At 41.5% G+C, this 24,830-nt stretch overlaps 1 protein-coding gene across 1 annotated transcript in view; it reads left to right on the top strand.

The window, feature by feature from the left end:
- KCNH5 (potassium voltage-gated channel subfamily H member 5) overlaps positions 1–24,830 on the top strand; it is a 169,633-nt gene that overhangs the window by 13,439 nt on the left and 131,364 nt on the right. The window contains exons 3-4 of the mRNA XM_065839182.2: positions 6,452–6,558; positions 11,059–11,187. Coding sequence (XP_065695254.1) covers positions 6,452–6,558; positions 11,059–11,187 — 236 coding nt within the window. The remainder of the gene's footprint in view (positions 1–6,451; positions 6,559–11,058; positions 11,188–24,830) is intronic.

The following is a 24,830-nucleotide window of genomic DNA, read 5'->3' on the forward strand; positions in this document are numbered from 1 at the left end:
GTAAAGAAAGTGGGGGTTTAGGTAATATATTTGAAAGGGGTTTTTTACTAGATTTTTGTTAATTCCCCCGTTACCAAGCCAGGTTGCAGTGGGCTGGTCTGTAGCCCATGTTGGTTCCTGTTTTGACACACACACACACACAGCAGCACAGTAAAGTGCAAACTGTGTCTTTATTCCCAAGAGAGTGATTAAGCTGATGATATATTTACTCTAAGCATTGCAGCTTTATGGCTTTTTCCTTTTGTTGGTTGTCTTTGAGGAGCAGACAGCTGTGATTTACTTATGGTTAGACATGCATCTGCACCTTGCCTGCTGCATCCTTTAAAAGGAGATGCTTTAAGGAAGGACTGAAACCCTAATGCATGTGTGCATGAGCAAAATAAATGAGGAACAGAGGCAATAAAGAATGGCTGAGATACAAGTTTCTGTAGGTTTTTACTTGATGTGTTCAGGGATTGACCAACCCCAGGCACTGGGAGGAGGGGGCTGCATATCTATGGTGATGGTTTTTGAGAGACAGGTACTGACATGTGGTTGCTGCTCCCATATGCAAGGAAGGGGAGGAAGCCTTGGGAGTCCAGGGTTGCTCTGTGCAGCTGGATGTCTTCTAACGGGCAATGGAGAAGAGACAGGCACGTGCTGCTGAAATGAAATATTAATTCACAAAGTAACAAAAGAGTCAATAGACTCGGTGGGGCTAAACAAAACAGCCTTATCGCAGCCATCCCCAATATACATATGTGCTTTCCCCTTCGCTATCTGCTATCCTGGTTATTGAACTGTACAAGTTTGCTATGAGCCAGCACTTTTAGAGTCTCTGCATGTTAAAATAATTATAAATACAGAATGGGATTGTAGGAAAATGTGGAGGAAGTTGAGGTTTAGCAATACCTCTCTGATAATGATTCCCCCGTGCCTCAGATACTGAGGGGACCAAAAGATTTATTCCACTCGAGTGCTTTTTGTGAAGATGGGCTCTAGTTACCATTTACAAGAAGCCTGATTTGGCCACATTCAAATGGATCTTACAGCTGAATCATACAGATGCAAATTCAAGGAGGAATTATTGTCAAAAATGGAATCGCTAGCAAAGATTTTTTCTTTAATCTTCATTCTATACATCTGCCTCTGGATCTCAAAACATAGCTAGTTCTTTTATTTCTGGGTCTTAACTGGTGGAGTTATGTATGCAGAGTGATGTTTGCTGCTTCTTAGGAGTCATCCCAGTCTTTGCAGATTAAAGGAGAGCTGGAGAGGATTTTGGCATGGTCTGACATGCAGCGTGTCACCTTCCAGAGCAATGTCTTTGGAGCTGCTCTCTAATGAAGAGCTGTGCAGCTGTGTGGAATGGAAAGTAGTCTTGAAGGCCAGTGGTGCCTGCTTGGGCTTATTGAGTAGAATGTCATTGGAGGATTTTTGACATCTGGGTGTATTACTGATGTTCTTTTCTGAGTCATGCTTTCAGTCTATATTTAGTGTTATGCCCAGATTATGTTACATTATACATAAAAATTGCCTTATATGTGTTTTCTTTAAGGCAAGTGCTCTGGGGTAAGAGTGCTGTGGTGCCACACCTCTGCTGCAGGTTTAGGAGTGGTCTGCTTTTACAGCTTTCTAGTGTAAAAAACCCAGCCAAAGAAAAATACACTGATATAAACAATGTAAATCTAGCCTGTAATTTAAGATATTGTTGTTACTGATCATGAGTGTGATAAAGGACAATTTATAAATTTTGCAATATTTGATTAGTTTGCCCCTGCCTGTAAGGTGTGGTGACTTCAAATCAGCTTTTACCCATGAGTGGCCCAGCAAGTATTCACTATATCCTCTTTCTGTCTGTCTGTCCCACCCCATACCCCACTGATATGAGCATTGGGGATGCTCATATGTCATCATCATATTCAGTGTCAGGTGGTCGTGGCTGATGCTTATCACAGGGAAGGGTGGATAAACTGAAGGCACTGCAGGTGCGAGTGATTTGTTTTTTTCCAGCTCAGGCAATTAGTTATTCCTGTGACAAGCTGGTAATCAATTTGATTTTGCACTTCACCCATCTTTTTAATCAGCAACAATGTGCCCATTGGCAGGAAAATCACTTAGAAATATCTCAGTGCAAGTGCCAGTCTCCCTGGTTTCTTGGGCACTGTATGAAAGGCACAGTGTCAGGCTATGTGAATATTGTGTGATGGGAGTCGATATGTGTTCTTTCTGGGAGCATATGGCACCCAGCATTGCAGGTGTAGCTGGGACAGATATATAGGATAATTGGTATAAGTGAGTGCTAAAATGCATGGGATTTTCAGGTGGAAGAACTTGTGTGCTGGTGAAGCATTGCAGTGCCAAGTGAAAATGAGCTGCCAGCCCAGGAGGCACTGGGCATCTGCAGTTGCGACACCTCTAACCTTCAGTTAACCACGCAAAAACCCCCCTGCCTGGAGGTGTACTGAGAGATGAGCCAGCATGCAGGAAAACCACTTATTTCATGACCAGTTGCCCACAGTCATGACAATGTATATGTTCATGAATACATTGAAAGAATAAACAGTTGTAAAACATTAAAACCCAATTTAATGTTGCAGGTCATATCAATGATTTCTAATATTGCTGCTTATAGGTTAAGCCCTGTATTCTCATCAAGCCTTTGGAAGAGCAGGCAGCCTTTGGAAGAGCAGGCACCCTTTGAGTGGCTGGTCAATAAACCTATCCTGGCATTTTAAACTTGGTATTTTCTCCAGGCCTTGCTTTGCTTACCTTTGCTGGCACCTGAGAGCCTGCACTGGGCTGGGAGTTAATGTTTGCTGGTTTTGTTTTCAAAGAGGAAACCTGCTCTTAGAACTTATTTGTGTGTTGCCTTCCAGCTGTACAGGGGATGGAATTGGATCTACTTGTTGACGTGGTTGTTTACAGGTAGCATTTCCACCAAAACACTTGCAGCCCTCCAGTCAACACCTCTGCTCTCCCGTGCTTTGATTTATTGCCATTATAAGTGGGATTAAAGAGTCTGCAAGTGAAATCCTGGCTCCAGTGAAGCTAATGGCAAAATTTCCACCGTGTTCAAAGAAATGGGATTTTGCAGTGTGGCGGACTTGAAAAAAGTTTGATTGATACTGGGATGTCACCTCAGTGACCTGATTTTTGTGTACGTGAAAGGCCCCGTTGCACTGCCAAAAGCACATGAGGAAACCTTGCTGAGCTGTACAGTTTCTCCTTAGAAATGGTACCCAGTCTTTAACTTGCACAGTTTTGGAGCTATTGATGTGTATCTGTATTTGCTGTTCCTCCTGGGTAGATGTTTGTTGTAATTGATGCCTTTTCATCCAACGCCTTTGGATGACAGCTGTAAATTGGATGCAGAATCGTGTACCTTCTGTGCTTCACCTGTCCTTTGTCCTGGATAATTCCTCACAAACAGCTGTTAAATACCACCCTGGCACACACTGCAGACCTGGAGCTGTTCTGATGCTGCTGCTCTTGATCCTGGCAAAGGACAGAAGAGCATGATACAAAGCTTCAGATGGGGCTTCTCTGTGCCAAGGGATGCTCTCAAAGGGAGGTGGGGGCCCAGGCATCTTAAGTGATAAATGGTTTGTTTCAGAGATGGGGAAATTATCTAAGATTGAGCCTTCCTCTGAGTATTTCAGTAAGTCTTGTTTCTCTTTGATAAGTCTGTTTTCTAGGTGGTAAGATTCCCAGTAGCAGGGTGGTTTTGGTATTTATGTCTCGTACAGTTTGCACTGAAGGCACTCGACAAGCACTAAATAACAAAAAACATGAGGCAGAAAAAGACAGAGTGATTGACTGAAGAAGTAGCAGTCACTCCATGTGTACAAAATAGGACAGACTAAATTAAATTAAACCTGTGATAAGCAAAGATCTTATGTAACTTCCATAGTGAGTGGCTTTGAGGTTTCTTCAGTGCTGTTAAAAATTGCCTTCTGAAAAATGTTTTTATTATTCCACCGTCTTTTTTATGTGAAAATAATGTAAGATTTGAGTATTACAGGTTTACTGCAATAATAAGCTGCCTTTAATTTAAAACATAAAGTTGATTGATTGTATTCAGCAGCGCTAACTGGTATCGTCCACCACTCAGAACGCCAAGTACTATTTGTCATTTTAACACTAACTTATGATGACTTCCTGTATCATAAGCCACGTGAAGTCAAGCACTTCAACAAATTCTTGTTATTTTTTTTCCTTCAGAACTAAGAGAAATATGGTTTTTAATCTCAAGAAAAAAAACAACAAAAACAAACAAAAAAAGAGAATTCAATTTCACAAGAGACTGTGTGAAAACTACCAGCTCTTAATTTGTCTTGCAGGCAGGAGAGCAATCTGCTTTACCTCATCAGTGCCTTAAAAAAGGCAGAGTTTAGAAAAAAAGAATACAAAGCCTTTTGTTGTCATCTCACATATAAATGTATAATAGGTTATCAGCTGAAGTTAGGAAAGACAGGTCGTTTGAAAATGAGGAGTAGGCTGTGTTTTGCATTTCCTAAAGATGTACATGTATGCTAATGATAAGTGGTACCTTAATGAGGCCTTATACCCTGGTAGAACCATCTCCTCAGAGTAGTTGCCCTTGTGGTGTTTCCATTATGTTGCCATCCCAAAGGTACTAGTTATGGGATGTCATTTATCAATGGCTTTCCATGTGTTACCGATGAAGAAGCACCTGTAGTGACATAGGGAATCACAGAACAGTTTGGGTTGGAAGGGACCTTCACAGCTCATCCAGTGCCACCCCTACCATGAGCAGGGACATCTTCACCCAGATCAGGTTGCTCAGGGCCCCGTCCAGCCTGGCCTGGGATGTCTCCAGGGATGGGGCATCCACCACCTCTCTGGGCAGCCCTAGCCAGTGTTTCACCACACTCAGTGTAAAAAATTTCTTCATGTCCAGCCTGAATCTCCCCTCCTTTAGTTCAAAATGATTGCCCCTTGTCCTATTGCAACAGTCCCTGATAAAAAGTCTGTCTCCGTCTTTCTTATGGGCCCCTTTTAAACACTGGAGACTTCTCTTCTCCAGGCTGAACAACTTCAAGACCCTCAACGTGTTGTAGTTGCTCTGGTGCTCCACATTTGCCTCCATCACCCATGCTGGGCAGCCCCATTATGCCCCTTGGTTGACTGTGTAAACAGAAGATTCACAGTCTGGCCTTCATTGAGTATTTTAATGCTTGCCAAGTCACTTACCACTGTACTATTTTATTGTTTCTTTCAGAACAGTAACATAAAATAAATGTTTATTGAATCTTTGGAGGTCTGTGATCAATAAAAGAGAAGCTGCATTGAAACCACAGAGGCACTGATAGCTTTTGTTTTCTCTTTCATATTCTTAGGGTTGTCCATTGTAGGTTTCAGCTGGAGCTCAAACTGTTTGTGAACGAAGAAAATGGAAAAAAAAAAAAAAAGAGTCAGATCAATTAAAAGTATATTAATCCAAATGTCTGAAAGCGTTTATCCCTCGTTTTATTTGCCTTCAGTTCTGTAATTGGGAATTTGCACAGAGTGGTCTTCGCTTATTTTTAATCCAGGCAAGAATGACAATGAAAGCCTGACTGTTTCCTTACAAAGGCTTTCAAAAGTAAGGTCAGCGGGTTCGGTTTGCTTACACCAGCTGGAAGTCTAACCTGGAAAAAACGCAAAGATGGGATGGTCAAGTGTCAAGAAAAGCAGAGTTAAAAATCCATTTTCGTATAGTGAGTCTGGAGAGGGATTAGTCTCCAAAAGCATTTTAATGTTTTCTTTATTATCACTGAAATATTAAAGAAATCCAGTATACAGTAAGGAAAATGAAGGTGTGAATGTCATTGTCTGGTAGTAATGCAGATGTAGCTACACTGAGAAAACTCGTGCAATTGCTTTCTGTGCTGAATTTTCAGAGAATTGCAGTCATCACTTCTTATTGGTTAAATTCTCCCTCATTTTGTAATAGGTATTTAGTAAAATGATTCCAATTATCTTATTGTTCCAGATGCATCTTGACAAGATTAGATTCGTAGCCATTGATTCAGTCAACAGCCTTTACCTGTAGTAGTTTCCCTTCCTCCTCCACAAGAGGATTGAACAGAATTTGGGAGGTTTTAGAGGTTTTCTTCAGTTCTCTCTGTTTTGATAGCAATATTCTCATGCCGTGCAGCTGTGGCAATAATGGTTTTATAGGCTGTCAGCTCTTTTTCTAACTGTATATCTTTAAAGATATGCTCAGAAAAGCACTTAATGAAACATTGCAGTAGATTTATTTGCTGTCATTTGCAGTAAAAAGGTGGTCATGGTTACTCACCATTGTAGGTTTCTTCTGATACTCTAAATATTTAAATGAAGTATAAATGATAATTAAACTTTGGTAAATGACAGATAATAATATCTCCAATGCTTATGCTGTTTAAGGTGACTGTAGCAAAGTTGTTGCTTGTCTAGAAAAAGAGAAACATTTTTTCTTTTTCAGTTTTATGTATGGTGAACTGACAGACAAGAAGACCATTGAAAAAGTCAGACAGACTTTCGACAACTATGAGTCAAACTGCTTTGAAATTCTCCTCTACAAGAAAAACAGTATGTATATATTTGTTTATGGTGTTGGGAGTGATAAAACATATTTAAAGTACATAACAGACTAACATAATATTTCATTTTGCCATATGGGAAAATTTGGGGTAAGATTTGGAGAAGAAATGGGTATTTTGTTTGCCACAGCTGAAGAAGAGAGCTCTTTTTTTCAGGACGAGTGTTCAGATTGCCAAGAATAGTTGTTCCCTGCTGTCTCTAGTCTGACTCCTTCTTTCCAAAATATATTTAGTATTGAGGATTGTTTCCCTGAAGGGAAAACTGACTGGGTTAAGTGAAAAAAAATCCTGAATGAGGTTCCCCCACATCTCTCAGGAAACACCCCCATGTCTCCACAAGTGAGAACCCAGGCCCTGGTTGCCATGAGCGGATGGATGCTCACAGCAGTGCCTCTGCGGTGTGTAAACCAACACGTGTGAGCTCTAGTGAGACTGATGAATTTGGTATATAACCCAGGGATTAATCTGAAAACCAGGGAATTGTGTAACTTAAAGAGATATAGGACCTAAGTCCCTTCCTCTTGGTGTCATTGGGTTTACAGGAGGTTGCCAGAACCAGGGATGATTTTCTTCAGTTTGTCTCAACCGTGCGTCACCCCACTCACATTTTCTGTCCTGCCACATATTTGGGTAGTACTTCTGGGTTATTAACGTTATAGCATATACCAACCAAGCCCTGTACTATTGTGTGGTCTCATGCTGGGCTTGTGCAGTGTGGACATCTCTCCCAGGCTGGTGGTTGAAATTCCTGCTGCTGTCAGTGTAGATGAGCAGCCTCCTCCACTGGCACATGGCATCTTCCCAAGGTAGAAAGCCAAAACTGTCAGATGAAATGTACTTCAGAAAACCTTGTTCCTCTATACTGAGCAGACCAAGCCTAGTAGTCAGCTGCTATGGTGGCCATGTCAAACACAAGGCAAGAGCAATCTTGATGGAGATGTTTTCTTCGGTTTGGCTTTCCTCACCCAGTATGGGATACAGCTCCTGAGCTCTTGAGGAGCTTTCCCCCTGGTTCAACTGCCTGGAGCCCAGTACCTGAGGCCACATTCCCCCCGGGTGGGCTTTGGTGCTGGCATGGAGCACCTTGCTGGGGTGAAGCTGGAGCTCGTCTCTGCATGTCGTGGCTGAGGGAAGGTAATGGTGCGCCTCAGGAAAGTGCCAGCTGTGCCTGACCATCCCATTTCACTGCAACTCACATAAACCTGTCATGACATTGAAGAGAGCATCCCTGATACCTCACCTTCTTGGAACAAACTTGCATGCTTCAAGCTTTATTTGCACTTTCCCTTTTTAGGCTAAATCTTCCTGTATGTGCACTTAAACAGTAGGAAATGTCTATATTTCTCCAGTTCTGCCTGCTTCAAAGCATTTTAGCCAATCCTGTAATTAAAAAGAGAAGCACGAACAGCTCTGAAGTCCAGCTGTTTCTGCAGGTGCGCAGGAGAGACCTCCAAATGACCTCTTTTTGGTTCCCCACCATATGGATGTGTCTGTTCTCTAGATTTTCTGCTTCTCTGCCCGTTTCCTGTGCAGGTCACCTGAACATGCCCTCACATTAGGGGAATTTCCTGGGACAGACTTGTGTTAGGAATCTTTGCAGGCGGTTGTGCCCAGCACCACCGTGCCCTGTCTCCTTGTGGTTTCCAAAAAGGATCCTAGAGACCCAGTGCTCTCCCCGACCCTGGCTTCTCTTATTAACTGGGCTGGCATCTCCTGCTCTAGCACGGGCCAGTCCTAAACTAAATTCCTTTCTATTTTATGTAAGTATAGAAGGAGGAAAGCCTTTTTTTGCTGAGTGTTCTGTAACAAGCCAGTTGCTTTTTGCTTTGGGTTGTTGATTGCCTGCTGGCGCTTGATAATGCTTCAGAGATTTATTGAGCTGCAGTTGCCTTAATAAAATCTTCACCTTTGCCCAGATCCCCAAGCCTATACATTCCATAAGTTATGCAGGATTACAGAAGGACTTAATGGAAAAGTCCTCATATTTCTTTACGGGCTTGAGTCATCTCATCCATAACATCTGTTACCAGCTTCCTTCTCCATCACCTGAAGCCCAGAACTTCAACCTCTTGCTAACACTAATAGCCTCATGTTTTGGCTCAAGTTCAGCACTGAGTTTGCTCCCATTTGTCATACTCTGAGCCTTGCAGAAGAAGGTTCTTCAAGAAGCCGCCTGTTTATCCTTTGTATCCTTCAAGCTGGATATTGGATAAAGAAATAAAGAATATTCATGTATAGAATATACTTCTGCAAAATGTAGACAGTTACTCTGTGGAAGGGCTTGTGTTTATCACCTGCAGAGACCCTTCCTTTTGTCTGCATGAGGCTTGAAGTGTCCTCAGAGCACCTTCCTGCCCACATTTTCAAACTCAGGTCCAGAGGTGCCATGTATTTTTGAATATGTGGCAGAGCCTTAGGTCCAGAGGTACCATGTCTTTTTGACTATGTGGCACAACCTTTTCTTTCTCACCCATTCCTGCTTTTGGCAGAGGGAGATTTTGAGATTTTCAGGTTGCTTTCCCATCCTTCTTTCCTTTGACATGGAGGTGATCTTTAAGAGCTGACGTTCTCCAGTAGCATCCATACAACTGCTGACTTCACACACTCCCTTGGCATTTGAATACAGCTAGCAGGTTTCAAGTTCAGACCTAGAAGTTTGCTATGACTTTCTTCTGCTTTACTGCATTCCCTCACATATAGACCTCAACTGCACTCGCCCAACTATTCAGCAACCATATTAGGCATGCGTATATGTATATGTATGCACATATATATATATATATATATATGGTAGTACTCAGGAAACCTTGTTGCCTGCTTTTGCCCAGGTTGCTGCTTCTACAGCAGTAGCCACCTTGCCTTTGTCTTGGATTTTTTATCATTGCTGTTGAACAGGTTGTTTTGCCTCCGTGCTTTCAGAGCTTTTCAAAGGGTGCCGATGAGTTGCCAGGTATAAGTGCAAGTATTACTCCAGAGAGCTGCAGCACTCTGTTTTAGGAGTTATGAAAAGAGTCTTTTATCTTGGGTTAGCAACTGGGAATTGAGATAATCAAGTAATCAGCATAATGGCTTTGGAATTATCACAAAAAGCAGTTCCCCCATCTCTCCCACTTCTCCAGTTTATTGCTAGTAAATTACTGGTTTAATCGCAGTTCAGCAATGCTGAATTTTGCCATGAACCCTCGTGGATTTTAACCATCCCCACAGTAGTCCTAGTCCAAATGGGCTTTGTTACCCTCTGGGCATCTATCCTGCAATTCCTGGCACAGCTCCCAGACATGGAGATTTTTGGGGGGGGCGGGCAGTGGTGCCTGTGGGATAACAGTGGGCAAGCAGCTTGTCTCAATGTGTCAGCTCTCAGGCTGGCATTCAGGCAGCTCAGGACAAAAGCTATTATGTCAACTGTCTGAAAGCACATCAAATCCCGAATGTAATTAGCTGGCTGTGAAGGCATTTATAGTGCAGCGTGTGTAGGTGCAAGTTTGGGAGGGAGGGGACGTGGCCGTGGGCACGGAGCTTTGCTGGATGGAAAGCGTCTCTGACATTCACATCCCTGCAGGTGAACAGGGTGTTTCTAAGCAAATTGGTTAAAGTCTTGTAGGATTTCATCCTAAAAACAGACCAGACCTGCATGTACACAGGGGACTGCCATGTGTGTTCAGCCTAGGAGGGAACAAGACCAGATTGAGCTTCTGAGCACCTGCAGGAGCCCCGTGTGAGCACTTACCAAAAGCCATGCTAAAAACTTCAACACCATAGTCTTTTAGTCTTTTTCTTTTTTTTTTTTTTTTTCCTTCCTGTTTTTTGATGAGTGGTAGGGTTTGAAAATTATTTTGTATTTATTTCACAAGCTAAATGCAGATAACTGCATTGGGAGAGTGTTCCGCTGGGCTGGACAGCAAGGAGGTGGAGGGTATGACCTAAAACACAGAAAGGAAATTGAATCTCTTGAGTTGCCCTGATAGAACATATACAGTCTATATCTGTATTAGCTCATGTCCTCCTAAGTAATGAAGCAGCATCAAATTTGGAGCATTTGACAGTATACTGCGGTAGTTTTGGATTTGATAGCTCCACCTTATGTGAAGAAGGAATCAAAGATGCCATCCATTCATTTTTTCTTACCTGCGGACCCTGCAGACACCAAATTTGTGAGATGTGCTGGAAAGAAACAAGAGCAAAAGCGGAAGAATCATATATTTTATTTCAGAGTGGAAAGTTACAAAGACTCCTGTCTCTATTTATTGGCTAATCAAATTGGTAATATTTCCCCATTTTAATGAATCTGTAAAAATAGGTAGATGTTGTTTTCCTTTGGGGAGGTAAAACTAAAAGGTCTGGTGTATCTAGAAGTATCTAGATGTGATCCTAAACTGCATATGTGTTATAATAAATAATGTGTTATAATAAATGATGAAAAATTCTGTGTATGGGCTGGGGAAAGTTTTTGCTGCACCAAAGTCCAATGTCACCTTTTTCTTTGCTTCAGGAACCCCAGTTTGGTTCTACATGCAAATTGCACCCATAAGAAATGAGCATGAAAAAGTGGTTTTGTTCCTGTGCACTTTTAAGGATATCACTTTGTTCAAACAACCGATTGAAGATGATTCAACAAAAGGTAAATACGAAGTACAGTATTTTTTCTTTGGTAAATGAGAAGGTACGGGCTTGAGCTCATTCTTGTGACATGTCATGCCTGTGATCTGTGTCTTGAATTTAGGAAATGTTTTGTGACCTGTCAGACTTTTGATGCCACTCTTCTATATTATTCCTTAAAAATAAAAGATAAATCACCATGAGTTAAAATTCCCTAACAACATTTTACTAGAATAACAAGCCTTCCTTTTGCTTTGTAATTTCACCAATTTTTCACTACTTGTTTGTTTGTTTTTAGCTGGCTTTTGCTAATAGTTACATAGTTTCTGAGTCATTTTAATGGTGTGTTGTTTTGGGAGACTTGCCTCCTAAGGGACAGGTATCACCTTTTTAGCAAAAAATAGTTTCAGCTCCTTTGTGCTGAGATGTTGGTATTTCTTCCTTTTCTCACTCTTGGAGATGAAATGTAAAAGAAAGAGCCCATGTGGGTCCTTTCTCACTGGCCAGCAGTGATGACTGTGTGGCAGTGGGCATCGTACTTGCTATTTAACAGTAGCTGGTGATGATGTTTGTTGAGATGTGCTGTACTCTCACCACCTAACAAGCCATGGACAGACCCCAGCCTTGCATAAGAGACAGTTGGTGGGCAGGAAGGTGCAGAGGATCTAACAACATTCTCTGCTTTGGTTGTAAGACACGAGTGTCTGGTGTCAGATTCACACATGAATCGCTTTGGATAAAATAATGCACACTTTCATAAAGAAGGGCATTTGTGCTACAGCATCTGCATCCTGTTTTTTCTTGGAAGTTGACTTCTGATGATTAATTCCTTGCTATATTTTTCTCTTCACTCTTCAAGAAGGCTTTGAATTTCTCACTGAAAGCCTTGGGTGCTCTAAGCTGTCTTCTTTAGAATGAACTTGGTGTCATTTGAATGCGAACAGGATTTAAACTCATTTCTCATGATCTAGATAACACTTATTATATGTGTTTGGATAACTGAAAAGTAGATTTATAAAGGCAGACTTAAAATAAAAGAAAGGCCACTCTTTAGGCTAACACCAAATATGAAAAATTTTGTCTAGAGGATATTATCTGTAAAGTTACAAGATCCTGATATAGGAATACCTTCTCAGCCATCATAAGCTTTACTGCTTCTACAATTTACTTAGCAACATGCAAATGTTCCTTTATTTCACTTTCAGCCCCATAACATGGAATTCTTCTGCCTGGAAATAATCTGAAAATTTTAGGATAAATGCCAGTTAATTGAAAGGACTTTAACTGCAGATGTCTGAAGGACATGGGACCTGCTCCTTGCTGTAGTGTGTATAATATGTAGTGGGAGCTCATCATAGAAAAAATCAGTCTTTGCAAGGATCCTTTTGTACGATTTCCTATTTGATTCTTTCTGGGGAGACCAAGATTTACCTCACATGAAATGAGCCGCTGAAACCCCCCCTTTCACTGCCTTTGCCCTGCTTTCTGCAGGACGTTGTTGACCTGAGGAGTGTGTGGCTGCAGCAGGACAGGGAAAACGTATTAAACGTGGCTCCCAAATGCAGAAATGATGAATGTTGCCTCCTTTGGATTGTCTGCCTTGGAGATTAGTAATCTGTTACCTTCCCTGGGAAGGCAGGGATGTGCTAGGGGGGGCAGAGCTCTCCCCCTCCCTGGCTTGTGGCTGTGGAGGAGCAGAATATATTGAGCATCCATTATAGGAACAATATATGTTCCTATGGGAAAGAGCAATCGCTGTGAAGTGCATAACTTGTGTACTGCTGTTCTCCAGAGAAAGGTACCATTAGTTAAAATGCCAGGTATTAACTATGAACATTGCAAAATATTGTCGTCAGCAGCCAGAGAGGTTTGACTGCATGTTTAAAGAGCACTTACTTCTGTCAAAGTTGTACTTAAAAAACCCAAGAAACAAAACACTGCACAGGGCAGTACAGCCACATCTCTTAAGTGCCTTTAAGGCATATGATAGCAATCTTAAGAATTTGCTCAGGGTGCTTTGATTAGAGCATAGCTTAACATTGATCAATACATTCAACGAGCTCCATAACTGCAAGTAATTGACCTGATTTTTTTTCTTCTACTTTTGCATGAATTAGAGCTTGTTTTTTATATTCTTCATGTTAAAAAAAATCTTATTCAAATATTTGTACCATTTTACTACAAGGATGGGAAAACAGCACTCTTGCATTACCCTTTGTGTCTCAACTGGGTGGATCTGCGGGATCCCACAGCACCGGGATCACAGTGTTTGTCAGACATAGAGCTATGAGAGATGCATAATTCATTGTCCTTGCAGATAATGTTATGATGAGCTTAGAAGCTTGTCAGACCACTTCCTTTTTGATTATGAGGTCACTAACCATATACATTACAATTTAGTGAACAATTTTTAAACTTTTGTAAAAAGCATTTGAATGCTGGAACTTGTCATTGAAAGGGCTATTTTTTTTTCTTTTTAAAAGAAGGATTCTTCTTCAAAAATTCTGCCAGGACCATACAATACATAATGCATAAGTAACTATGGTGCAAATGAGTTACTGTCGATTACTTATGAGAGCACTAAATTTGAGATAAAAAATTCAATAGATATAAAATATTGATGCCATTATGCAATAATCTCTCCATACCAATATATTCTGCAGTGTTCCAAGGTATGTTGCTTTGTTGTGAAGCTTCAGTATATCACGCTCCTATGAGGTACAAGGATTTGGTATTTAAATCATAACAATGTGTGTATCTATACTGCAGGTTGTCTGTGTGTCCTGGCTCCTGGAAATAAATGATTGGGTTTGCCAAATTTACTTGCGGTGGCTGCAACGTGGTCGGCATCTTGTGCAGACCTTGCACAGGCAGCTGCAGTTTCAGGGGACTGGTCCTGAGGATGCAGAACTGCTCAGAAGTGTTGAGGAGCTTGTTGTATTTGTGAAAACAGGACATTCAAATAAAAGAAAATAGTTGTCTTACTACAAAACACATTTCAAGGGAGAGGCGTGATTTTTTTTTTGTCCAGTATAAGCTCTCGAACACTCTTGTTTCCAGGCTCAGTACAAAAAGCAGAGTGGATATCACGGGGACCAGCCCCGTGCGAGCGAGGGGAGGTGGAGAGGTCGGGGTGCTGTGACAGATGGTGCATCTCTCTGCTTACCTGTGTGCTCACCGTTTGCTGTGTGTTGATGCTGTTAAAACTCACTGGACTGAAAGCAAGACTGGAGAAAAGGGATATTTCAAAGTTACCTTCCTCTAATAAAATGTAGTGGCAGAGATCAAAAACCTTGTTTTTGGAGAGGGTACAGGCACCTCAACACTAAAGATTTGGCTGACTTGCTTTCTTGTTAGCCATGCTGCTATCTATTATCACAGAGCGATGTGCAGGAGACCTATGATGTACAACGATGTAACAGTGACCGAAAAGTACTGTCATATCCTTGTAAAGGGAAAATTACTTTAAAAAGTGTCTAACCATGGAAAAGTGTAAAAAAACAAAACCGAAAAAAACCCAAACACACCAAAACCACCACCACCAAAACCCAAACACAAAAAACCAGAACTAACCAACCAACCAATCAAAGACCAACAACAACAATACCCAACCAACCAAACAAAATCAACTGAAACCCAACAACCAGCATCTCAAGTAGAAGCAGTGAAGATGATAATGAAAGGAAACATCAGCCACCACATGTTCAGTGCTGGGTGAAGATGCCACCAACAGCTGTGTGGTGTGGAGGGCTGGGGGAACACTCCAGCGTTGACTTGGTTTATGGCTCATAGTGTCCCAGCTTCTGAGTTGGTGGCTGGCTGAGCTGTGGATAGCAGCAGCAGTGTGGAAGAAGTGCTATGAGAACTAGTGATGGGGCAGGAGGTGTTGTAGGAGATGATGGCTGCACTTGGTGGTCACTGGGACAATGCCTTATTTTCTGGTGAAGGAGCTATGCTATGTTTTGTTTGGTCTCTCTTTTCTTTCCTTCTCCTGTTGCTCTTTGGTAATATGAACATTTATCTGATCTGGATTCAGGACCAAGCAATAGGTCCCACCTGTGATGTTGGAGGGTCAGATCCCCAGGTGTCCTGGCTGAATGTCTTACACAGCAGGGGTGGAAGGCCATTACAAGCATATGAAAGATCGTATTATGTATTTTCTTCCAGAGAATAAAACCTAAAGAGTCTTCTTTTTTTATGTTTGTACCATTGTAGAGTCACAGTTGGATGCTTTTATCAGCTTGCTGTGCTTTTATTCTGTCTTTACCCAATGGCCTTTTAAAAACATCTGAAGATTTTCAATCCTTCCAAAGACACACAGTGGTAATAATCTTATGTTTATTTGTCAGAAAAAAATGAAGCCATTTTTCTGAGCCCTAACTATTAGAATGGCAAATGGGACCACTTAAAATGTTAACAACATTTGAAGCCGGGAGTGCTGTAGGTTATATTGAAATGAAAGTTTAAGGATAGAAAAAAGGACTGGCACTTTTTTGCTAATAGTGGAGTTTCACCTATTGTGCAGTGGCTTTATTTCCTTTGTTATGATCAGGGAAGAAAAAATGTGGCCTTTAGGTAAACTTGGAATTTTTTTGGCTAGTATTCTCACTGGTTGTCTGTCTCTTTTGAGAGAAATATCAGGCTCGTCACCTGCTGGAAGTGGTTGGGAAGTTGAATATTGATGTGATGCTGAATTAGGATGCAAAGCTGTATAAATGAGACCTCTACAACTCAGGTCCATGTGCTGTTAACAGATGGGATCAGGAGATGGCACAGCAGTATCCTGAAGTTAGGGGTTTTTTTTGTTGTTTTACTTCTTGATAGAGCCAGACTTTGATAATCAAGACTGTCTGGGACAATGCTGTAATGCTTCTAGTGATATAACTCTTTATGGTTATATAACTCTATATAATGATACAACTCTATCTCGGAGTGTGACAGGGCTATAAAAAGTGTAGTAGTTGCAGAAATATGCACTTATGCTTGCTAATCCTTGCTAAGCCTATAATTCTGATCCTTTTTTATCTTTAATAAGTGTAAGTTATTAAGCATATGTAACTAGTTGCAGATGGGAACTTTTTTTCCTTGAGGGAGTATCAATCCTGGTGATAATAGAAGAAGTGGGTGGAGGGATTAGAGCATGAAAATGAGGTTTCTACCTTTAGCTAAAGCACAGTGTACCCTGTTGAACACATTACCTTGACAGTAATCCATAACAGTAATTTAATAGGTCACAATTTTGATATCCTTACCATGTTTTTATTGCGCTTTTCCATGACTGTGATACCAAGGCTCTTGATGCTACAGGGACCCACTTGTTCTGGTGCTGTTTCCTGTTGCTCTGATCTGCAGAGTTTCACCCGCCAGTGCCTTCAGACACCAAGGAGATCACCTCCATCTCTCCGTTCTCCCTTGGGTCTAGCATCCAGGAACACCTGGGCCTTGAGAAAGGACTTTGTGAGGATGACAGAGAAATGGTCATTTGCCAGGACACCAGGTGGGCTTCCAGTGACAAGAGCAGACAACTCAGAGGAATGATGCTAAGATGTAGTCACTTGGTATTTGAAACCATCCATTTTGGATGAGCACAGCTTGCTAGTAATCAGGAAGACCTTCTGAGGTCGCTTTGCTCCTGCTCCTGCAGGACCAGCATCACTTTTACTGTCTTCAGTGACATGCTGGTGGCAAATGCTGACCTGTCACCAAGAGATAGTCGTTTCCTTGCTCCTAGGGGTGGCGCTCCAAGGCCTTATTTCTGCTCTCATACCCCCTTCTCACTTTGCTGCTTGCAGAGACCCACCATGATGAAGAAGAGAAAATTTCCATATCCAGGGCTGTTTAGTTTCCTTCACAGAAATAAAGTACTTTTCTGAATCTCATATTGCCTTTTGAGGCCTTTGTGTGCATCATCAGCAACCCACAATGCACATTAACTCTCTGTAAATTTCTAGAAGCTCAATGTGCAATGAAAAAGAAATCCCATTGAAATCAAATCTAACCCTGTGAGAGACTGAATTAAACTGGAAATTGATCGTTAAAGCAGTAACTCTTTGTAAATGGATACCCTTTTTATGTAGGAAATTGAACACTCTTAGATCATATATAAAATAATAAGTATAAATATAGTAGTTAGAGTTTAAGAGTCTAATTTATTTATCAAAGGGCATTATATTTCACTGAGTTACTCTAATGCTGAACCCATGAACTTGTGTGTAACTAAACCATCCCCTCCAGACTAACATCCAGTATTGATTTAGAAGTCTGAAGAGACTGAGGATCCACCACATTCCTCCTTATTTTTCTTGCTTTTTCATTATACTTCTGGCTTTAAAAAAGTGTCACATATGAATTAACCTGGCTTCAGCTGCTTGCAGTGCCATCTTATGCTTTTTTTTTTCACTGTACTAGTAAAGTCCCATTAAGGCATTTACACAGATATCGAGTAATTGCTCCACCTTCTTTTGATAAAGTAAATTAGTTGAGCTCCTTAAGCCTCTGTCTAGCCTGAACTTGGAGGTCTGCTGATGGCAGGTACACAGACATTTTAGCTGCATTTTAATCCAGCTCATTGGCAGCAGTAGGGATGAAGATATGGTGGCGTGGATTTCAGCCTCCCAGGTCACAAATAAGTTCCTGCAGCCATTATTGTAGTAAAGTGGGTTCACAGCCAACTACTTAATATTGCCCATTGCTCAGCCTCTCCAAGCCTGGCTTTTACTGTTTTATGTCTAAGGAGTAGGTGACTTTTTGCCAAAGCAAATCATATGCTGAATTGCTCATCTACTGACACCTCTGGATCATTTTCAGGACTGTTCTTTGCTAGGGACATTTCCCCCTACCATGCTGGAGTTACAATTTGCATTGCTTTTGCCTAGGTATCTGATTTTGTTTTAAAACACATTTTAATGGCACATGCCCAGTTATCAAGCACATCATCTTGTGTGATTTTCCTCACTACTGTTTAACATTCCTCTAATCTTCCTGCCATCTGAGCATTTTATTAATTGTTTTTATGATGACTTTCAAACCAATGAGAAAAGCACCGAATAGAAGGGGACCTGTCCACTGGGGTCCAGACGGCACTTGGAATAATTTTTGACTGTTTTGCACTACTCCTTGTTTGATATCTGCCAGCTAGCAAGTTCTTAATTCATTTAACCTGTAATTTACTGAACTGCGTAGTCTCAATATTTTGTCAAGAGTGTCACACAGTGTCAATTCAATGAAGATTACCCTACAAGAGGATTTGGCCAGCATGTGGTTCTCGGGTGATTCAAATGTAGTGCCAGAATAAGGCGGTGTTATGTGATGAGCACTGTGACTGTACTGATTTGGGAGCTGTTGGGAGGAAGGTCCTTGGCTGCAGGTAGAGCAAACCAGGGACAACTGCTGAGGCTGCTGCCAAGTCAATGGTCCAGTTGCTGCCCAGCAGGAGAGCACTGGTACGGGGAGCTGCCCTGGCTCATCCCTCGCCTGTGTGCATCAAACAGATGCTGTGGTGCTGGCTGACCACTGCATTTGGCTTGCAGCTTGTTCTGTCCTGACATTTGGCTGTCTTCCTGAACCAAAAGTATACTCTTATCGAATAATGAAATTAACATCGTAGGGCATTTTACCTAATTCTGTATTGACAGTCATTTGTTACGTTCCTTTCCTTTTTTATTAAGCATATTGAAACTCAGATCAGTTTTTCTCTCATTTTGCCTGGCACTGAGATCAAGCTGAGCAACCTGTAATTCCATGGGTCAGACTCTGCCCTTCCTGCTTATGGATCCAGAATGCCTTTTTGGTTGTACTCTGAATTCTTTAAAAATTTAATTGTTAATGTAGTAAATCTAGCCAGAGAAGGATTTTTCCCGTATGTCTTTAGCTTCCCATGTCCATTCTCATAAGCCATTATTTGTCATTGACATACTCGTTCCCTCTTCTCGTCCCTGTGTGCCTCATTGTGTACTGCTTCTTCATTTCTAGAAGCTGCCTTCCTTTTGACTCTGAGCCTTTCAGTGGTGTAGTCCTTTTTCAATGACCATTGAATGGCACCATTTTGCTATCTGGAAAACTAAAAGCCAGATGACTGACATTTATAGTACTTAGTGCCTTTTTTTTCCCCCAAAATTTGCACTTGTTTGTGTATACTTTTGGGAAATAAGTCTTTGGTGGCCCTGTGTGTGTGTCTAAAGTTTAGCTTTAGTTGCATAGTGAAATTTAAGAAGTTATACACTGTATATTTGCAGCTATGTCAGAATTCAATTTAAAAATACATTGTATACCAAATGTAGTATAGTGGTGTATAAATCTTTGCACTTTTTTTGTCAGTAGATCTCAAAATGGCTTGCAAAGTAGGTCATTAGCATTATCTTCATTCTAAGGAGAAGAAAATGAAGCTCAGAGAGGTAAAGTGATATGCTCAAGATTACCCGTTGATTCTTCAGCAATTTTGAGCTCCCCAGTAGTTGCAGTGGGTGGATGGTAACTGGGAATATAACATTGAGCAAGAACAGAGGTCGGATGTAAAAATTATCACAAGCGTGCAGTACATTATCAGACAGTGGAACGCACAGAATTTCAAATCGGGAAATTTATTCTAATATTTTGAATTACATTTGAACAGACTCTGTGGTTCTTCAGTCCCTAAATAGTTTTATTGCATCATGGGAGTGATTGAGCTTTGTTTGACTTTTATGCTATTTATTCAGGAATCTCACTTATCCCTCTCTCTCTAACAAAGCAAAACCATGATGATTAAGTTTTTTGAAGAGACAGTGAGCTCTTTCAGCCATACTTTACCTGCAATAAAGAGCAAACAGCCAGCCATTGTAATGATTTTTCTGTCTGAATGTCTAGGAATAGTTGAGATTTGTAGGTGCTAAATGTTGATGCAGGAGGATGATCCATGCTACCAATTGAATTCCATACTGCCTAACTCTGAGTGGTGCCAGCTTTTTGCTTTTGGGAGTAAATCATAGAGTATACTTATTTAAGCATTCTGTATGTTAACTGTTTCGTGCTTTACAGTGGGATGAGAACAACAACCTTTCCATGGTCTGGAGGTGTTCCTTATATTCCTGCAGGCAGGGATCAACATGGGCATTGCTGTGATTACCCTCAGCAGTTGTTTTTTGCACAGAATGTAATTCTTAACCCAAGTGTTTTCATTGCAATCTAAGATATTGGATAGTTCTCTGTTACACTAATGTAAAAGCCATCATCTTTTCTGATCCTTTTCCGATCCAGACAAACCTTGACAAAAAGGTTAATTGCAACCTAGTAGAGCTACACTAATGTTTTATTAGGGGGAACTAGTCATGTCTAGATTTTTCAGAGCAAGTGCACTATAAAGAACATTAACATCTCGCCTTGAGATTTTTAAACTCTTCATAAACTCTGATCTAGATTTAAAATAGCATAATATGGTTTATGAACTAGAGATTTTATTTTGGTGTGGTTTCTAGCTAGGTGGAAAAATTCATATTTGGACCTGTACACAAATCCAGGAAGAGAAATTACAAATTTTCAGCTCCTGATTAAATTATGGGGTTAATCTGAAGGGTTTTCTCATTTGCAAATACTTATATTTGAAAATGTTTGCTGTTATCTTTGAAGGCAAGGGGTAGACCTGTTGACTGCTGAGATTTGTACAGGGAAGGTGACACTTGCACTGGGGAAGCTAAAGACCCCAAGTTGGTTTTTGTCATTAGCCTGTGTCTGTGTGGGGGCTTCTCCCCGGCAGGGGGAACTACCCAGGTCTGACCCAGCCCCTTGGCAGAAGTGTCCATGTGTGATGGGCACCAACAGCTGCTCCCTGGGGGGTGTGGGAGCACAGTTTTGGGTGGAGCCTAACCAATTTTCTGCCAGTTTTGTGACCCCAAGAGGAATCAGTAGGCTTAAAAGGTTTTTTCTCCAGATACCCGTTAGGAGACAGTGATTTTGTCCCATCACTTCCAGCATCACTTCTGCTTGGGGAAGCCTCCTTTGCTGGGCTTTGTTTGGGCAGCTTTTACCCTTCATCCTTTTTATGCTCTGCTGTACGCTGCAACAACTTCTTCAGCCTTCTTGACAGTTCTCTTTACTTAGAGAAGGCAGCAAAGAAGAGGAGCAGGTGTTGGAGGCGGGTGAGCGGGTTTGTGTACCGGATCGATCTGCAGGGCTTATTAATGGGAAGGAGATTGGTGACCAGAAGGCCAGGGAGAGAGGTCCCTATGGCAATGCAAGAGTGCAGTTTGCAGAAGGTCCCTGAGCACACAGTAAGCAGCGGGTGTGGTGGAGTGGAGCTGTTTGGGGAGCAGCTGCTGCAGAGCTGTTCCCATCCCAGCTGTCCAGTAAAAACACAATGATTGATTCAGGATCTCAGGAAGAAAGATGTGCGGGCATAATGCTATTCTTGCTGGAGTAGTAGCTGGTGGAAAGGCACATGCTGTAGTGGATGAGAGGTTTCACATAAGTTGGTTTGGACTTTCTGACAATGGAGGTAAGATAGGATCAAGTTATAAGGGGGTGAATTATATTACCTCTCTGCAAGGTATCCTCCCTCCATATGGGGTCATTGACAAGAAAGCTGGAAAGACCATTTCCCCCTTAGACACCACATCATTTCTGTAGTGTTGTGGCTGATTAGGCATCTTAGACCCATCTGGAAAGCTTTTCCATCTCTGAGGAGGTGTTCAGGTGCTCTGTCTGCTTTGCTTGACTATTGCCTACCTCCCTTCCGTGCTCTTGGGCTCCCCCAAGCATCCTGGCACAATGTTAACAGATTCAACTCATGTTGTAGCAGCTATGGTTTGAAAGAAGTACCTTTTTTAAAAAAAAAATAATAAAAAAAAAAATATATATATATATAAATTTGGTACTCCTTTTTTTTTTTCCTCTTCAGAAAACCTTAGGCTCAGCTGTTGTGTGAAGGATGCCACCAAGTCATCCCTGGCTCAGTTAGCTCTGCAGTCAGAGGGCTGTCAAATTGGCAGTCCTAATTAGAGCAGGAGATGTGGAGAATATTTTGCAGATGTATTTAATTGTGACTAAAACACATGGAGGAAGAACAAAAGTTGCATGCTTGGAAGGACAGCATTACAGCTGTGCCAAGGCAGAGACTAGTTTAATCCATGTCTATCAGCATGCTTGCCTTCTTCATGTCCTGTTTTTGTAACTGTATGGAGTTGTTAAACCTGCATCTGGATTTCTTGAGAATGCAAAAATTTTAGTTTGAGTAATGAATAGGAATAAGGAAACATTTTGCTAGGCTTCTCTTGAAGCACAGACCCTTGTTTTGCATCATAAGCATGCACGCAGATCATGAGGTTGATTTTGTTTGTTTGTTTTGTTTCATTTTAAAACAGGGGTACAAATTCTTCTAGTTTTGTCCATGAGTTAGGAAAGTAATTAAAGACAGCCGGGTGAAACAACCATTTTCTGTGTATGTTATTCCAGAATTTTCCATTTGAGGTAGTTAACATCTTCCTCTGAAATCCCTAGTTTAGCTGCTTGTAAGGAGGAGCAGCTGCTGGCCTGATCCGGTGCGTGATCTTATGATGTTGCCTCTGTTCCTAAGAATTTGAGGGCAGTGGTGCATGTTCAGGGTATTATTTTTCAAGTCAGTCCAGCTGAGCTGAAGAGAGCATCACAAGTGTTGCTTTTTCTCATGAGTAGGTTTTTTTTCCCTCTTGCACCTGCTATTTGTGCCACTCTTTACTCCTTCCAGACTGAAAATATCTGTGAGGACAGGCGGTCACTAATACATGTGATAAAATTATCATTCTTTTCAAGTCTCATGTCTATAGAGGAAAAGAAAGGAGAGAATAATTTGAAGAAACATTGACAGCAGTAGGCAGCTATACAAATTTTGCATGGTCTATTAAAACATACGCATTGGTTTTAAATATAATTCTCAATTTTTTCTAGTCTACAGCAAGGTCAAGAAACAGAAAAATGTACCCTGTACAGATTATTTCAGACACAAGACAGCCTGTATACATTTTCACCATCCCACTCATATCCCACCATCTTGCTGTTGCTATGTTTTCAATTTTCTTGGGTTGTAAGTAGGAAACAAAAGAAGTTGGTGCTTTTTCATACTATCGCAGATGGATAGATAGGAACAGGTAGAATAGTGCTGGACTTTATGCTGAATTAGAAAAAAAGTCTTCTTAGCATATTCTGCATTTGAATGTCCAAAGTCACAGGCTTCACAAGGCTGAAAGAAACGTGCAAATGTGAAGTCTCTAAATGAGGCTGGAAGGATTTCTTCAAAAGGTCTGCTCTAGTACAGCAAAGCTTTGGTCTTGGTGGAGGAAGGACATGATGAAATGATTTGCCTTGTGAAAAGAAGAGGTCAGACCAGACAAGCAGAGCAGTAACCCTGAATGCTAAAATGTGTGACTCTTTCTTTCACATGACATTGATGATCTCACTAAGGTGGAAAGAGAGTATTTGAAAAAGCATAGTTCTTCATTTTTAGTTTTGCAGGAAAAGGATTGCTCTTATTTGGTATGTGTCTTACTCCTCCAGCTCCTTGTGGTGTATCTTCCTCAACTTCCCCCAGCTTTCTGTATTTGTGGTTAATGTACGACAGATGTTTTTCTTGCCTCAGATGATTACAGCAATTTTCTTACCAATTTTGCTTTATAAGAGGAGATGCATTTTTAAAACTCATATTTTTGTGAGTAGGATCTCTTAGTCTGTGCAGCACCATGGAAAGGGATTTTTGGAGAGTACATGAAGTATCATTGTCAGCCCCTGATTCTTCCCCAAATCCTCATCTGATCGCTGTACGGATCAGTGCTCTAAACCTCAGAAAATAAAGTAAACCTTGAACCATTAACCGTCAACCATCAGAAAGGTCACAGAATCATAGAATGGTTGACATTGGAAGGGACCTCTGGAGGTCATCTTGTCCAACCCCACTGCTCAAGCAGGGGCCCCTATGGCCGGTTGCTCAGGACCCTGTCTTTACAGATTTGAATATCTACAAGGAGGAAGAGTTGACAGCCTCTCTGGGCATCCTCTGCCAGCATGTGGTCACTCTCACAGTAAAAAAGTGTTTCCTAAGGTTTAGACAGAACCTCTTGTGTTTCATTTTGTGCCCATTGCATCCGGTCCTGTCACGGCGCACCGCTGGAAAGAGCCTGGCTCTGTCCTCTTTGCATCCTCCCTTCAGGTATTTATATATATTAATAAGATCTACACCCTCAAAGCCTTCTTTTCTCTAGAATGAGCAGTCCCAGCTCTCTCAGCCTTTTCTCAGAGGAGGAATGCTCCACTCCCTTAATCATCTTTGTGACCCTTTGTTGGACTGTCTCCAGCATGTCTATGTTTCTCTTGTACTGAGTAGCCTAGAACTGGACACAGCACTCCAGATGTAGCCTCACCAGTGCTGAGCAGAGGGGAAGGATCCACCACCATTGACCTGGTGGCAGTATGTGTAATGCAACCAAGGATACTGTTCGCGCTCTTTGCAGCAGGGGCCCATTGCTGCCTCATGATCAACCTGCTCCATCAGGACCTTCAAGTCCTTTTTTGCCAAGCTGCTTTCCAGCTGGTGGACCCCCTGCATATATTGGTGCATGGGGCTGTGCCTCCTTATGTACTTTGCACTTCTCCTTGTTGAACTTCATGAGGTTCCTGTTAGAGTTGGGTGACAAAGCTGAGATGCGACAAATGACTGTCCCAAAT

Source organism: Patagioenas fasciata, chromosome 5, assembly GCF_037038585.1.
Source record: "Patagioenas fasciata isolate bPatFas1 chromosome 5, bPatFas1.hap1, whole genome shotgun sequence".
Classification (NCBI taxonomy): domain Eukaryota; kingdom Metazoa; phylum Chordata; class Aves; order Columbiformes; family Columbidae; genus Patagioenas; species Patagioenas fasciata.